Raw genomic sequence first — 12,876 nt, forward strand, 5'->3', positions numbered from 1 at the left:
CAATTGAGCTTCACCGACGCTGCTCTATGCGCAATTTTCGGGGTATTTTTGGGATGTTTGGCGGTTGGGTATATGAGTACCTGGGGTCCTCAGAGCGGAAATCGCACACTGGTATGGTTGATCTACCCCATAGGTTCCGCTTGTTTCTTCCACCTCATGTCCACGCCCAGTTCTCAAATACTCATTTATATGGCTCAGCGCTCGATGGCTCATGGCTCATTTATCTTTTCGATAGATTGTAGCCCGATACTTTATGGGGTATTACCCTGGAAAGATTTGCTGCGTACTAAATGTACTCACAAACTTGGGATATGGCATGATTAATTCAGTGATCGGAGGCCAAATCCTCTCGAAAGTATCGGGAGGAGGCCTTTCTGTCATTGTTGGAATTATAATTGTCTCCCTCACGAGCTGGACGATGGCTACCTTTGGTATGCGTATTTTCCAGCTGTATGAAAGGTATGCCGATTCGATAACTTATCGCCTGAAAATCCCCCAATACTTACTGAATGTGTGTTCCACATTGCAGAGTTGCCTGGTTACCGCAGCTGCTGACCTTTTGTGTGTTGATTGGATCGGCTGCTTCTCGGTTTGATTTTGATGCTGTGTCGGTAGGGTCCCCGGAGCGAGTCAATGCCAAACATCTGTCATTTTTCTCGCTCTGTTTGTCAATCCCAGTGGCATGGATTCCCCTTTCAGCAGACTACTATGTCTATTACCAGCCGACCACCAAGCGTAGCCTGACGTGGTCGATGACCTCGATCGGGGCGTACCTAGGCATGGCCATCACAGTTCTCATGGGCGTTGGCCTTGGAACAGGAGTGACGCACACTTCAGAGTGGAAAGCGATATATGACGGCACGCCGGGAAGTCTGCTGATGGCAGGATATGACAGTGTTGGAGTACTTGGCAAAATTTGTGCTGTGATTAACGTACTTGGGGTAGTTGCCTGCAATGCTCCTGGATCGTATTCGATGGCCATGAACTTTCAGATGCTGGGTGATTATTGGTTGAAAATCCCCCGTCCATTCTTTACTATTCTCACCACTGTCATTTATGCGGCTTGCGCGATTGGAGGTCGTGATTCTTTGTATGAAATTTTTCAGAATTTTCTGCCACTCATTGGTTATTGGATTATCATCTGGTTCACAATTGTTGCTGAAGAGGATATCCTGTTCAACCGCAACAAAAGTTATGACTGGTCTATATGGAACAATTGGAGGAAGCTACCCCTTGGAGTGGCCGCTGGCATATCGTTTCTGGTCGGTTGGGCTGGAGCCATTGTCGGAATGGTAACTGTCTCGTTGTCAAAATATGCCGAGTCATTTGGCTAACTCCATCTTGATAGGACCAAGTATATTATACCGGCCCCATTGCACTCACTATTGCCGGCGGAGCTGACCTGGGACTATGGCTGGGTGCAGGATTCACAGCTCTTGCTTTCCCGCCTTTGAGGATGTTAGAACTCTGGATGGTTGGCCGCTAAGCCCGTCAATTAAGGAAGGCCATCGAAGATCGTCAGTCTTGGACAAAGTAAACCGTACTGCGATGTCCGGGATGAACAAGAGGCAGTAAGGAGGAATTTGGCTGATCGGACGATGAGATAACGGCCGTGATGATATAGAGCGCACATCGTACATAGCACTTGTTGCAGGTTGATCTGAACGCCAGTGTTTGTAAAGCAGTGAATGAGATTGTACCCATGTGGTTGAGAGACCTTTAGTAAAACCTCATCATAGTAATAACAAGAATTATAATGATAGATCGAATCTGAAACAGAAGACCAAGTAACACATGGTGAAACATGAGGTTGTTAACGGCAAAGCCGAGATTCGCGGAGAAGAAAACGAAGTGGAGGACGAAGCCGTGCGGGGAAGAAAAGAGGCAGAAAAAAACAAATGAAGAGCTGAAGAAGCTGCCAGACAGCGACAGCAACCATCTCTGGCTGTCGATCGGAGCTGGTCAATCCATCTGTCGCATCTCTAGTCCGTATTTATTATCAGCATCTAGGGTTTCTTGTTGAAAGACCTTGGATTCGATATTAATCCTGTCTGATTGGACCCCGTGATGGTTACTGCTTCTGCGACTCGTCGATCCAACATTCCTCACATTTGTGGGCGGTGAAAACAGAACTGGCAGACCTTTCTTCAGCTTCTTCAGCTTCATCAGCTTCATATCGATCCATCTTCGCGTCAGTTACACAAACATGACAGGCGATCCTCTCCTGGCGCCTGTGGCATCTGCCAACAGCACGGCCCGAGCCTTTCTTCCCACTACATCGTCATCTTCGCAGATCTTCAGTTATGCCCTTGTGCTGCTCGTCTCGTATCCCATTCTCATCTCCCTCCTGCGTTTTCGACGAGTGAATCGCCTCCATCAGAAATATGCCAAATATTCCACCCGCGAGTCTCTGGCTCAGATGACGGACGATGAAGCCTTCGAGATCCAGCAGGCGATGGTGAAATTCGAGTTTCCTTTCTTCTTCATCACAGCGCTTCAGTTTGCTCTCTTCAGGGTTGGTCCATGAACTCAGCACCTCCCTTGCTGCTGCTTTTTTGCCTTTTCTCACCGACGACTAGACATATGGAATACCCAGCATATCGAAACTACTCGTCAAGACCGGCGAGTTCTCCAACGCCGAAACTTCGTTCAAACGCTACTCCGATACCAATATCTTGATCCAGGAGTTCATGGGCAATGCGCCGACCTCGAAGCGTGCATACAGCGGCCTTGCGCGCACCCGGTATATGCACAGCGGCTACCGCGCGTCTGGAAAGATCCTAGATGATGACATGCTGTATACGCTCGGCCTTTTCGCCATCCAGCCTGTCCGCTTCGTTGAGAGTTATGAATGGCGCAAGATGACGGACCTCGAGAGATGTGCAATGGGCACCTTCTGGAAGAGTGTGGGCGATGGCCTGGATATCAGTTACGACAAACTCCCATCGGGCAAGACGGGGTTCCGCGATGGAGTTCAGTGGCTCGAGGAAATCGCCGCCTGGAGCGACGAGTATGAAGCCCAAAATATGGTTCCGCATCCTGCAAATCGCGAGACCGCCGACCAGACAACCCCTGTGATCCTATATATGGTCCCCAAGCCACTGGAGCAATTTGGTTTGAAATTCGTTTCCTTCATGATGGACGAACGGCTACGAAAAGCCATGTAGTGAGTACACACGCACTCGTCACTTTTTCCACTCCGTCAATAATAACTTATCGTCAATATAGCTATGACCCACCATCTCCATCCCAAGCCAAACTATTCTCATCTCTCCTATCTATCCGCAAATTCACAATGCGCTACCTTGCCTTTCCCCGTCCTAACTTCCTCCCTTACGAGACCACAACTAATGAACCTGACGAAAACGGCCGATTCTTCGTCACCAGCTGGGACGCGGACCCATACTACGTCAAGCCCTCTCTCTGGAATCGATGGGGCCCTATTGCATGGATAACCTGGGCCCTGGGTCGTCCGCTGCCGGGAGATGAAGGGGGCAAGTACTACCCACAGGGCTACCATACTGAGAATGCAGGCCCCAAGTCTTTTGAAGGAAAGGGTCTACCGTATCTCGAAAAGACAGTAGAGGAGTACAAAACTTCCCGGACGGGCAAATGCCCGTTCCATTAGCTTATATAGTGTTATGTCTGTCCATTTTATTTCGTTGGTAAATGGGCTGGCGTAGTTGTCTTAGGATATACTATCAGGCTAGTTTTAAGGGCTGTGCAGTGCAGTGAAGTCATCATCAAAAAGCTCAGCTTTTGTTCAATTTACCAGCGGCAACCTCAATAATAAAAGTGATTACAAGTATCCACATTTGAAAAGTAGATGTACTGGGTGTATTGCTTTTCAATATGTGCTATTCAAGTTCGATAGTTTCAAGACCTCTGAAGGTCATTTGGGAATTAGAAACAGGAAAGAAAATTAAGAGCGCTCAAACAAAATATTCAGGTAGGGTGAAGGCCGGTAAGACAGGCCACTCCCGTAGAGAACGTGGGTTTATGAGGGGTATTACTGAGCAGGTCTCAATTCAAGTCACTCAAGACCAGTAATTTATTCCTCACCCTCAAGGACCTCCTCCTCGGGGCTGCAGATGAGGTTAGCACTTGTCAATGAAAACAGAGCATCGTGGGAAAACTTACTACTCCTCCTCACCCTCGGAGATGGAGGCGTCCTGGTACTGCTGGTACTCGGAAACCAAGTCGTTCATGTTGCTCTCAGCCTCAGTGAACTCCATCTCGTCCATACCCTCACCAGTGTACCAGTGCAAGAAAGCCTTGCGACGGAACATAGCGCTGAACTGGTCACCGACACGCTTGAAGAGCTCCTGGATGGAGGTGGAGTTTCCGATGAAGGTGGAAGACATCTTGAGGTTCTTGGGGGGGATGTGGCAGAGAGCGGTCTGGATGTTGTTGGGGATCCACTCGACGAAGTAGGTGGAGTTCTTGTGCTGGATGTTGCGCATCTGGTCCTCGACCTCCTTCATGGAGACCTTACCACGGCTAAAGAAAAGAAGGGTCAGTTTAGAAATAGGAATATTTCAAGGCGGAATCTGGAAAAGACATACAAGATGGCAGAGCAGGTGAGGTAGCGTCCGTTGCGGAAGTCGGAAGCAGCCATCATGTTCTTGGGGTCGAACATCTGCTGGGTCAACTCGGGAACGGTGACAGCACGGAAAGAGTGAGCGCCACGGCTGGTGAGAGGAGCGAATCCAACCATGAAGAAGTGGAGACGAGGGAAGGGAACCATGTTGACGGCCAACTTGCGGAGGTCGGAGTTGAGCTGACCAGGGAAACGGAGACAGGTGGTGACACCGGACATGACAGCAGAGACCAGGTAGTTGAGGTCACCGTACGAGGGGTTGTTGAGCTTGAGGGTACGCATGCAGATGTCGTACAAGGCCTCGTTATCGATACAGAAGGTCTCGTCGGAGTGCTCAACCAGCTGGTGGACGGAGAGGGTGGCGTTGTAAGGCTCAACAACGGTATCGGAGACCTTGGGGGAGGGAACGACGGAGAAGGTGGCCATCATACGGTCGGGGAACTCCTCACGGATCTTGGAGATCAAGAGCGTACCCATACCGGCACCGGTACCACCACCGAGAGAGTGGGTGATCTGGAAACCCTGGAGGCAGTCACAGGCCTCAGCCTCACGGCGGACAACATCGACAACGTTGTCGACCAACTCGGCACCCTCGGTGTAGTGACCCTTGGCCCAGTTGTTACCAGCACCAGACTGGCCGAAGACGAAGTTGTCGGGGCGGAAGAGCTGGCCGAAAGGACCGGAACGGACAGCGTCCATGGTACCGGGCTCAAGGTCGACCAGAACGGCACGGGGAACATACTTGTGTCCGCTAGCCTGGGTAGGTTGTCAGCATACCGCTATATCCATCGGAAGGATTTCGAATAACGGACCTCGTTGAAGTAGACGTTCATACGCTCCAACTGGAGGTCGGAGGTGCCATTGTAACTGTCGTTTCATCAGACATTTGATCATATTTTTTTCCTCCACCGCCAAAATACAGGATGTACTCACACACCAGCACCGTCAAGGCCGTGCTCACCAGAGATGGTTTGCCTATGAACTTGTTAGCAAATTGCCTTTAAAAGTGGAGGAATCCAATTCTTTTGTCCCCTCCATTATATCATCAGTGGGACATACCAGAAAGCGGCACCAATTTGGTTACCCTAATACCAGCATTCAAGTTTAGTCTTTGATCCCAACATATAATATCCTTCCTTTCCCCTCCCAAAAAACACAATTCTATCATATCGACGAGTTCGAACTTACACACTGGCCGGTCTGGAGGTGAACCTGTAAAATAGAAAAAGGAACTAAGTCAGCAAATCTGTAACATCCGAACGAGTGGGGGTTCAGGGGAAAAACGTGAATCGCAGAAAGACGCGTCTACAGGGGTGGGAGAGAAACGTACGATCTCACGCATTGTGGAAGTATTAGGTGGTTTGTTTGAAAAGGGTGGTGGAAAGAGGTCGTAGGCGACTGACGGATGGGCGAGGAGAGAGGAAGAAGGGAAGATGGAAAGACGAGATGAGGGTCGAGTAGCAGGAGAGAGAGTTGAGCGGTGAGGAAGGGGAGTTGTCCGTTGTGTGGGCGGAGATCAACAAACCCAAGACGGTTAGGCGGCTTTTGGGCGAATAAAGAGGGACGGTAATAGGGGGGCTGCCCGTCACGGGACCACTCAGAGGCCGTTCCGCGCAGGAACGAACCACAGATGCGCTGGCCAAAACAACGCGATAGGAGACTAATAATGAGGATCAAGTTACGCTTGATGGATGATGGGCATTTGAGTCAGATTGGATTAGTTCTAATGTTGAAAAGTAACAACCATGTTCATCTAATGTAATACTACGCTATTGTACAAAAAGTTACCCCATACTTGAGCGGAAGACCCCCAATCCCCAATAGTGACCAATACCAAGTGTAAAGAGCATCAAGCATAAACAAGTCAAGTCTATTTCGCACTGTTCTCCACAACATTAGAGCTCTCCAACCACGTGCCAAACTCATCAAGTCGTTGGTCTTCCTCTTCATCCTCGGCGTCAATGCCTCGTTCAGCCATGTCTTCCAAGGCTGCCCGTTTCTCGTTGCTCTTCTTGAACTTTTCTTTTCCAGCTGAGACGTAGGCCTCGACGCGAGTACCGCCAAAGAAACGACCATCCATAACCTGAACATTCTTAGCTTTAGACCTCCGGTTATTATATCTGCTCACAAAAGAAACATACCTTTACGCATTGCTTTGCAGCTTCTGGATCGGCGAAGCGGACGCTGGCCACTCCATCTGCTTCCTTGTCGTATAATACGACATTTGTCACCTCTCCTATCTTGGAGCACTCTTCCCGAATATCCTCTTTGATATCGAGGATTGCTGCAGGGTCCTCCTGTCGAATTGTCAGCTTTGCCAAGTCAGGGACAGGTTGAAAGGATAATCTTGTACATCTAACTCTTGCAGAGTGAACATGTGTTTCAGTATAACGACCTTCTCAAGCTTGGAGCTCGTGTCAGCCATCGCCGACGGATCATCATCATCCCAATCAGCAAGTTTGCTATCCAAATGTCAGCGAACGGCCCCTCATAATCCATAAGTAGACTGTAGAGTGACATACTTATTTAACCGCTGAGTCCTTTGAATAATCTTCCTCTTATCTTTCATGCTGGTCTTCTGCGGTGCCTCCTGCTGGCTCTTGAAGGAGAAATCGGCGGCCTGGACCCTCATAGGCCCCATGGGTCCCGTCACTCCCAGTCTGAAGTCCGAATCATCCAACATTTGAATCGCAAGGTTGACAGACTCTGGACGAAAGTACACGATAAGAGCTTCGCCCTTGAATTTCCCATCGTCGTCCGTGTACATCTTAACTCGCTGTCGACCACTGTCAATCTCCTCTGCGATAACACCGCATTTGGAGAAAGTATCCCGAATTTCTTCAAAATCAGCGTCGAGGGGGATCGAAGTCACATAAATCGCCGTATTGACACGCTGCTTCTTGGGTTTTTGCGCGTTGGGCTAGAAATTCATTTTCAATCAGCACCCATCTCCAATGTAGAATAGAGAGTAGAACGTCACTGACCCCATCCAGATTCCCTTGCTGTTTCCGCTTCTTCTTCAGATGCTGCGCAGTAACCAGCTCATTCTCATCGACTCCTTGTACTTTATAGGCTTCTTGTTGTTGTCGAAGCAACTCATCATCGACCTGGAGTAATACCCGCGGGCGCAGAAAGACCGCGCCAACCACGAAATCAGTTTCACGAACCAACCATAAATCCCATGTAGCAAGTATTGTGGTGGAAGCGGTTCACGTTTGTTGCTCCCCCGGGTTACGCGATCGCAATCGCGAAAACAAGAGAAAAGAGAAAAAAAGCCAGGGGGCAACCAGCTGCAGAGGAAGCGCGCACACACCGTCTGAACCCATCGCTTCAGTTTTGTATCGTATTCAAACTCCTGTCCATCATCTGTTTCCAATATGAATTTGTCGTCGAGCTTTGAGAACGAGATTCGAGGGTCGCTGTCGAAATCGGACGGGTCTTGCGGAAAGTTGCTCAATGCGCCCTCTTCGTTGGGGCTGTGAGATGCCATCTTGGCGGATATTCCGAGAGTAAAATGAATGCAGAAAATGAAGATGCGATAGATCTGACAAGATCGTGAAATCAGTCGGCAGTTGGGTTGGATAGCAGCTGGGGTATCTGGGTTTGCGGGGTGAGATCAGAGCTCCAAGCTGCAGTTTCCAACTTTGCCGGTGACGATTGCCCGGGCTTCCGCTGAGAGGCAAATCTTGACAACACCAGTTTGTTTTGAATATATCTTTAAAAAGGCTAATATCACTTCTAAATTGACATACTAATAACTAAATAGGGATAATTCATTCAAAGACTTAGGCAATTGCTAATGCACTTCTCTACAGCCTTTGAGCTCGCTGATTACTAGGAAGAGGAACATTAGGAATCTGAACAGCCCGCCAATATTCCCTCTTCGTCGCCAATTCAGGGTCAGAATGAAGAACCTGCTTCTCTTGCTGACCGGTTCTCATCACATCGTCGACGTGTTTCTCCTTCCCTGCCATGGTGATGCATGAGATGGAACAGTTTGCCTCCCAAACAGGACGAATCACATTATCCTCCCCCACGACGAGCTTCCCTTCTGCTCCACAGGTAACGCAGCCGATCTTATTGTCCCCTGTGCAAAACATATCGATCTTCGATAAATGGCAGTACGGACATGCTCCCGTCGGCTCGGGGCCCAGGTATTTGGCTTCATCAAACTGCCTTCCAAGCTGGCTGGCAACGTTCTCTCCCAGCGTCTCGGCTCTTTCTACCGCGTCGCCTTTGCCTGTCGCTAACACTGAGCCGGGAGCACCATAACCTTGGAACACAACCTGATCGACTACTTTGGCGTGCAGGGAGTAAACGAGATTATGCATCGTAGGCAACGCCATAGTGATCTGGTCGGTATTTGTCGAGCCACCAACAGCCATGAACCCAACCACCCGTGGCTTGAGAAGTCGTGAATCAACATTCTTGTCCACAAACCGTGGATCCCCGGCCCTCATCTCGATCGTCTTTTTGGCAAGGGCCACATCGGTAAAGGGGCCAAGAATACGATCCACCAGTGTCTTGAGCGTCCCCGCAGGTTGATGGCTGTAAATCGGGGACGACAAGATCAGAGCGTCGGCATTGAGAATTGCATTCAGAACAGCAGCGCGATCATCTAAACTGTCGCCTGTCCCTGATTCCGCACTTTGAAACGCCGCATTGGTTCCCGCAGAGACATCCTGGGAGCCACTTAACGGCTTGGGATTATTGGGCACGCGGACTGAAGGAGCGTGGATCCATGAAGTCGTAATTGAGGTGTTGAATTTCACGGCAGCAGTCAGGGCTGCTTTTAGGAGAATCTCCGAGTTTCCATCGAGTGAGCCATTTGCAATACCGAGAATATGCATTTTGGCTAGTTGTTAGAATAATTGAAATATTTGGTTGTAGCAGAAAGTAGAATTCACTGGGACGTTCAACCCACTTATATCTGATCCGATCTTTAGTATAGAGTCGGAATATCCCCAGTCCAGACTGAGAAGCTTACCATACCAAAACCAATCATTCAATCGATAGCAAAGTAAAAGAGTAAGTCATTCTATTTGTCAGCTGTTTTTCTAGATGATTGGAGTTGACGAGTTGTAAATGAAGTTCAATTCATACTGAAAATGTGGTCCCGAATCGAATCTGGGGATTGCGGGGGGAGATGGGCTCGGATTTTCCGACACAGACACTGTGCTTAGCAGATCTTCATTGGATCTGGATTATTCTACCGATGTGGAGGGTATTTGCCGAGAAGTAAGTCATTATGTCAATTGTTTAATGAGTTGGTTCGTGGTTCTCAGGTTGTCTCTGCTATGGGAATTGGTATAGCTATCATTAGTGGGATGGTGTATAGATGGTTCTTTTGTAGGGTATCTGAGTTTATCTATAATAATAATAATAAGGTAAAGTAACATGAGACAAAGCTTTCCTGTCTGCTAAAATAGTGACAGCCGGCCAATTATTAAAGAGTGATGGTGTTGAGTAGAACAAAAGAAAAGAGTCAGAGAAGATGAAGCAAGAATGAACAAGAAGACATATGTACAGTTAAACAATCCGCCCCGTATATGTAGCCCCTACATTATTTTTTCTGAATCGACTATTACTGGGACCTTGTACTCCGTAAGCAGCCAATCTTTGAAATAACGATTATGATCAGTCCCATTAGGCCTTTGTTTCGATGGTGTGTTCGTTGCCGGTGGGGGTACCGGTATGTCTGGAAGAGCCATCAATTGGGTGCTCGGTTTCAACGCCGTTGACGACATCGCGAGTAAGTTCAACGTAGTCATACTATATTCTTAATTAGATATCTTCGATCATCTGGACAGGAAAGGGGGGCATACAGCAAACTCGCCAATCTCGGCATCGTCAATACCCATAATCTCGTCTTCTTCGGGGGCCCGCAGACTAAGTCCGGGAATCAGGTTCATGACGAAGAGAATGATGCAGCTTCCAAAGAAAGAGTATGCAAAGCCGGAAACGGAGTCGGCAAGCTGGTAGCCGAGCTGGATGTAGTTGTGGTTGATCCAGCCACCGTCGATTGTGGTAGAGCCATCAAGATGTGCAATGTAGTCACTATTCCTCACGTTAGCTGTCGTCATAGTTCAACCGGGTTGTAAACTTACGCAGCAAAGAGTCCAGTCAACAAATTGCCCACGATACCACCAACACCATGGACGGCAAAGATATCCAAAGCGTCATCGACCTTCAGAACATACTTGAGCTTCGTGCCGTAGTTGCAAGCAACAGCACCGACGACACCGAAGATAAAGGCCGCCCAAGGAGTCACAAAGCCCGATCCAGGAGTGATGGCAACCAGTCCGGCAATGACACCAGAGCAGAATCCAACAGTAGACCACTTCCTCTCCAGTCGGTAGTCGAGGAGACACCAAGTCACTCCGCCAACAGCAGCGGCAAGGTTGGTAACCACAGCCGCCATGACGGCTCGCAGATTGGCGCTCAGAGCTGAGCCAGCATTGAATCCAAACCATCCAACCCACAGGAACACGGTTCCAATGACAACGTGGGTGACATTGTGCGGGCGGTAGTTGAGCTCATGGGTTCCGTGTCCACGACGCTTTCCGAGCATAACAGAGTAGGCCAGAGCAGCAGAGCCAGAGGCAATGTGCACTGGCGTGCCGCCAGCAAAGTCCAATCCCCCCAGGTTGAAGACCCATCCCGAAGAGTTCCAAGTCCAGCAGGCAATAGGGTCGTAGATGATCGTGGTCCAGATAAACATGAAGACAGTGCAAGGCAGCATGCGACCACGCTCTGCAACTGCGCCAACAGCAAGTGCCACACTAAAAGTGGGCTGTTAGCATATCTGCACAGTACTTCGTACAGATGGAGGATTGGAGCCACTCACGTAATGCAGGCGAACATGCCCTGAAAGACGCAAAAGAGAATATCAGGGACCTTGTCGCTTCCAACCGATGGAGCGGCCAGGACACCCTTGAGACCAAAGTTGTTGAGATCACCAATGTATTTTCCAGCAGTATGGGAGAAAGCCAACGAGTAACCCCAGAAGAACCACTGGAAGGAAACCACTCCAACCGACATTATCGAGAGCCATATGAGCGAGAGGGCCGACTTTCGACGAGCGAGTCCAGAATAGAAGAACCTAATTTCGTTAGTATTTTAACGTATCAGAGATAGTTTTTTCATCCATACCCGACACCAGGAATCATGAGCAACACCAGAGCAGTGGACGTAACCACCCAGGCGATATCGCCTGACTGATAGCATAGTTAGCGAGATGTGCCTCGTCAAGCCCAGAGAAGGACGATGATAACACTAACACTGTAGAAGATATTGAGATCCTCTGTCAAAGAGTCACCCCCAGTGGCTATGGACCCATTGTAGGCCACAGGATACTCGGCCATTGTGAAACCTCACCCGGCAGACCGGTGCCACAAGTCCAACAAAGCAAAGACACGTAAAATAAGAATAGAAGGCACTCCTATAGGCGATGGAGTAGGCTACCCAAAAGCTCTCTCGATATCGATGGGTGGGAGATTAGAGAGTTGTTCGATAACGAGCGACGACAAAAGGACGAGATGGAATGGACAGAAGAAAGGAACAAGACAGAAAATGTGACATGGGCAGATAGGAATAAATACATATGCACATGCAGATACGAGTCAGAAAGGCCATGGCGCGCCGTTCCAAGAATCCCCACTGTTCGGACGCTAGGAAAAGACCACGCCATGGATGCTAGTAGCCATAATAGTCCAGTCTCGATATGAGTCTTTGGCCAAGCCATGCAAGTGTCAGGAGGATTCATCGACAAATGACGATCATGGACCTATCTACAAGTACGATGGCATTGTATAATCTCTACCACATCCGTTATAAGCATCTCTTGAATGATACTCTACAATCGTACTTGATGCTGTGCAGTGATGATCGAATGCATACCATCAAAGCATGGGTCTGGATACGGGCTTGAGGCTGACGTTCTCCGGGGTAAATTCGTGGAAGCGGCCGAAGATAGGAGACCGATGACAGATTAGCGATAGTAGAGACCCTGAGATTCAGTGACAGATCGGCGCAAATAATGGGAAAAGAGATTGTTGACAGCGTTCAGTTGGTTGTAGATATGAGGTCCAGCGGGCCAATCAGAACGTCGGGTTCTATCATCGCCATATGACAGGGAACAGCATCGATGATGGACACCACCAGATAGTTCCATATAGACTCGTTGATGGACGATGTTTCTATTCTTTTTCTAATACTGAATTCAAGTCCAAAAGACTTCAACAGTGTAGATTATGGATTTCATCGAATGACTTGAT

The 12,876-nt window shown here is 48.8% G+C and overlaps 6 protein-coding genes across 6 annotated transcripts; 2 read left to right on the top strand and 4 right to left on the bottom strand.

Moving 5' to 3' along the window:
• The first annotated feature begins 375 nt into the window (after window positions 1-375).
• On the top strand, window positions 376-1,727 carry ASPWEDRAFT_36657 (uncharacterized protein). The gene is made up of 3 exons (XM_040834511.1): window positions 376-459; window positions 530-1,292; window positions 1,349-1,727. Exons 1-3 carry the CDS (start codon window positions 419-421, stop codon window positions 1,484-1,486), a joined length of 942 nt encoding a protein of 313 aa, XP_040692630.1. The 5' UTR covers window positions 376-418; the 3' UTR covers window positions 1,487-1,727.
• A 388-nt stretch (window positions 1,728-2,115) lies between these two features.
• ASPWEDRAFT_348221 (uncharacterized protein) lies at window positions 2,116-4,068 on the top strand. The gene is made up of 3 exons (XM_040834101.1): window positions 2,116-2,515; window positions 2,580-3,166; window positions 3,229-4,068. The coding sequence occupies exons 1-3, from the start codon at window positions 2,207-2,209 to the stop codon at window positions 3,626-3,628; spliced, it is 1,296 nt and encodes a 431-aa protein (XP_040692631.1). The 5' UTR covers window positions 2,116-2,206; the 3' UTR covers window positions 3,629-4,068.
• ASPWEDRAFT_168826 (tubulin beta chain) lies at window positions 4,052-5,942 on the bottom strand (the record flags this gene model as incomplete). Its single annotated transcript, XM_040830355.1, has 8 exons — window positions 4,052-4,085; window positions 4,141-4,500; window positions 4,566-5,356; window positions 5,413-5,467; window positions 5,534-5,575; window positions 5,660-5,685; window positions 5,789-5,812; window positions 5,931-5,942. 8 exons carry the CDS (start codon window positions 5,940-5,942, stop codon window positions 4,052-4,054), a joined length of 1,344 nt encoding a protein of 447 aa, XP_040692632.1.
• A 353-nt stretch (window positions 5,943-6,295) lies between these two features.
• Window positions 6,296-8,097, bottom strand: ASPWEDRAFT_36660 (U2 snRNP complex subunit CUS2). Its single transcript, XM_040834512.1, has 6 exons — window positions 7,914-8,097; window positions 7,585-7,707; window positions 7,123-7,520; window positions 6,954-7,062; window positions 6,742-6,897; window positions 6,296-6,683 (listed from the first exon to the last, which is right to left on the bottom strand). Exons 1-6 carry the CDS (start codon window positions 8,088-8,090, stop codon window positions 6,471-6,473), a joined length of 1,176 nt encoding a protein of 391 aa, XP_040692633.1. The 5' UTR covers window positions 8,091-8,097; the 3' UTR covers window positions 6,296-6,470.
• On the bottom strand, window positions 7,919-9,518 carry ASPWEDRAFT_36662 (flavodoxin family protein). Its single transcript, XM_040834513.1, has one exon. The coding sequence runs from the start codon at window positions 9,448-9,450 to the stop codon at window positions 8,410-8,412; it is 1,041 nt and encodes a 346-aa protein (XP_040692634.1). The 5' UTR covers window positions 9,451-9,518; the 3' UTR covers window positions 7,919-8,409.
• Window positions 9,519-9,890: 372 nt separating this feature from the next.
• ASPWEDRAFT_65872 (ammonium permease MEP2) lies at window positions 9,891-12,377 on the bottom strand. Its single transcript, XM_040838824.1, has 6 exons — window positions 11,881-12,377; window positions 11,753-11,817; window positions 11,448-11,702; window positions 10,708-11,382; window positions 10,426-10,657; window positions 9,891-10,372 (listed from the first exon to the last, which is right to left on the bottom strand). Exons 1-6 carry the CDS (start codon window positions 11,962-11,964, stop codon window positions 10,247-10,249), a joined length of 1,437 nt encoding a protein of 478 aa, XP_040692635.1. The 5' UTR covers window positions 11,965-12,377; the 3' UTR covers window positions 9,891-10,246.
• Between the last annotated feature and the right edge of the window lie 499 nt (window positions 12,378-12,876).

This window comes from Aspergillus wentii (genome assembly GCF_001890725.1).
Source record: "Aspergillus wentii DTO 134E9 unplaced genomic scaffold ASPWEscaffold_2, whole genome shotgun sequence".
Classification (NCBI taxonomy): Eukaryota; Fungi; Ascomycota; class Eurotiomycetes; order Eurotiales; family Aspergillaceae; genus Aspergillus; species Aspergillus wentii.